Source organism: Echinococcus granulosus, assembly GCF_000524195.1.
Source record: "Echinococcus granulosus chromosome Unknown EG_S00035, whole genome shotgun sequence".
Lineage (NCBI taxonomy): Eukaryota > Metazoa > Platyhelminthes > Cestoda > Cyclophyllidea > Taeniidae > Echinococcus > Echinococcus granulosus.
The window spans coordinates 388,761-389,959 of record NW_020170415.1 but is presented as its reverse complement, the minus strand read 5'-3'; the positions used below and the strand labels follow the sequence as shown (position 1 = coordinate 389,959).

Sequence of the window (1,199 nt, the reverse complement as noted above, 5' to 3'; positions counted from 1 at the left end):
TGCGAATGATGTTGCTCCTCTTACAAATCAAAAAGTGATGCATGCTATGAAATTAAAGGTTATTAAGTCACATACAACTTGTCGAATCGATTGCTCACCTTTGATAAAATTACTCGAGCTTATTTTAATTATTTCGCTGACACCTATAAAATAGAGTTCCAAACGAAATGTGCATAAATGCTGCTTTCAATGTATCAGGTTGGGGCATTATCATATTAGGAGGACTTTCGAAGCGCTGGAGTTGCCGCTGTAATCATGTATTGCGTACATCGATTTACATCAAGGGTATCCATCGTCCCCAATTTTGGTATGTTTTGGGCTTTAAATGGATGAAAGATTCCCAGCTTCATGTCGTTACATGAGTCGCATAAAGGTGGAAAATCCGGTCGTTGAATTAGATGGTGATGAGATGACTCGAATCATTTGGGCCAAAATTAAGGAACAGGTAGTCGCAGTCTACATAACCAACGTTGTATTGTAGCTCCTGCATCCTTACCTGAGTCTCAATTGCAAGTATTTTGACTTGGGTTTGGAAAATCGCGACAAAACTAACGATCAGGTCACCATTGATTCTGCTCATGCTATTCAGAAATATAATGTGGGCATAAAATGCGCAACAATAACACCGGATGAGGCCCGAGTTGAGGAATTCAAGCTGAAGAAGATGTGGAAGTCTCCAAATGGAACTATTCGTAACATTATTGGAGGGACGATATTTCGAGAGCCGATCATCTGCTCCAATATACCTCGTCTTGTACCCAGCTGGAAGAATGCAATTGTTGTTGGTCGTCATGCCTCCGGCGACCAAGTATTTACCTTTTGTTAACGACAATCGGAGCCATCATTTTCCTCTTGTGACGCATTGGAAATAAACCCAGAAGCTGGATATGTAGACTGAAAAGTCAATGTGGGATAATCATGTCCTCTAGATTCATCTATTTTTTTATTGTGCTGCAAAAAGTATTGAATTGTATTTAAGTTTAGTGCAAGTAGTATGATGTATATAGGTAAATGCAGCTGTGTTAATAAGCAGTTTTGATTCCACTTTACCAGGAAGTTTTCCTATGCTTCAAAGTTCAGTTCTATAGATTGTATTTCCTCAAACATATCAACATATTACAGAAATCTTGCTTGCTAATTTCGGGCTAGTGCGACAACTAGGCTTTATGTAAGCATTGTATACCTGCCTTTCTTTCCGT

General features: G+C 39.0%; 1 protein-coding gene across 1 annotated transcript in view; it reads left to right on the top strand. All coding sequences in view use genetic code 11, as the record gives it.

Annotated features, from left to right (window-relative positions):
• Positions 1-255: 255 nt before the first annotated feature.
• Positions 256-1,199, top strand: part of EGR_05070 (Isocitrate dehydrogenase [NADP]) — a gene marked incomplete at both ends in the record, with an annotated part of 6,364 nt that continues 5,420 nt past the window's right edge. The window contains 3 exons of the mRNA XM_024494319.1: positions 256-307; positions 345-445; positions 482-808. Coding sequence (XP_024351268.1) covers positions 256-307; positions 345-445; positions 482-808 — 480 coding nt within the window. The remainder of the gene's footprint in view (positions 308-344; positions 446-481; positions 809-1,199) is intronic.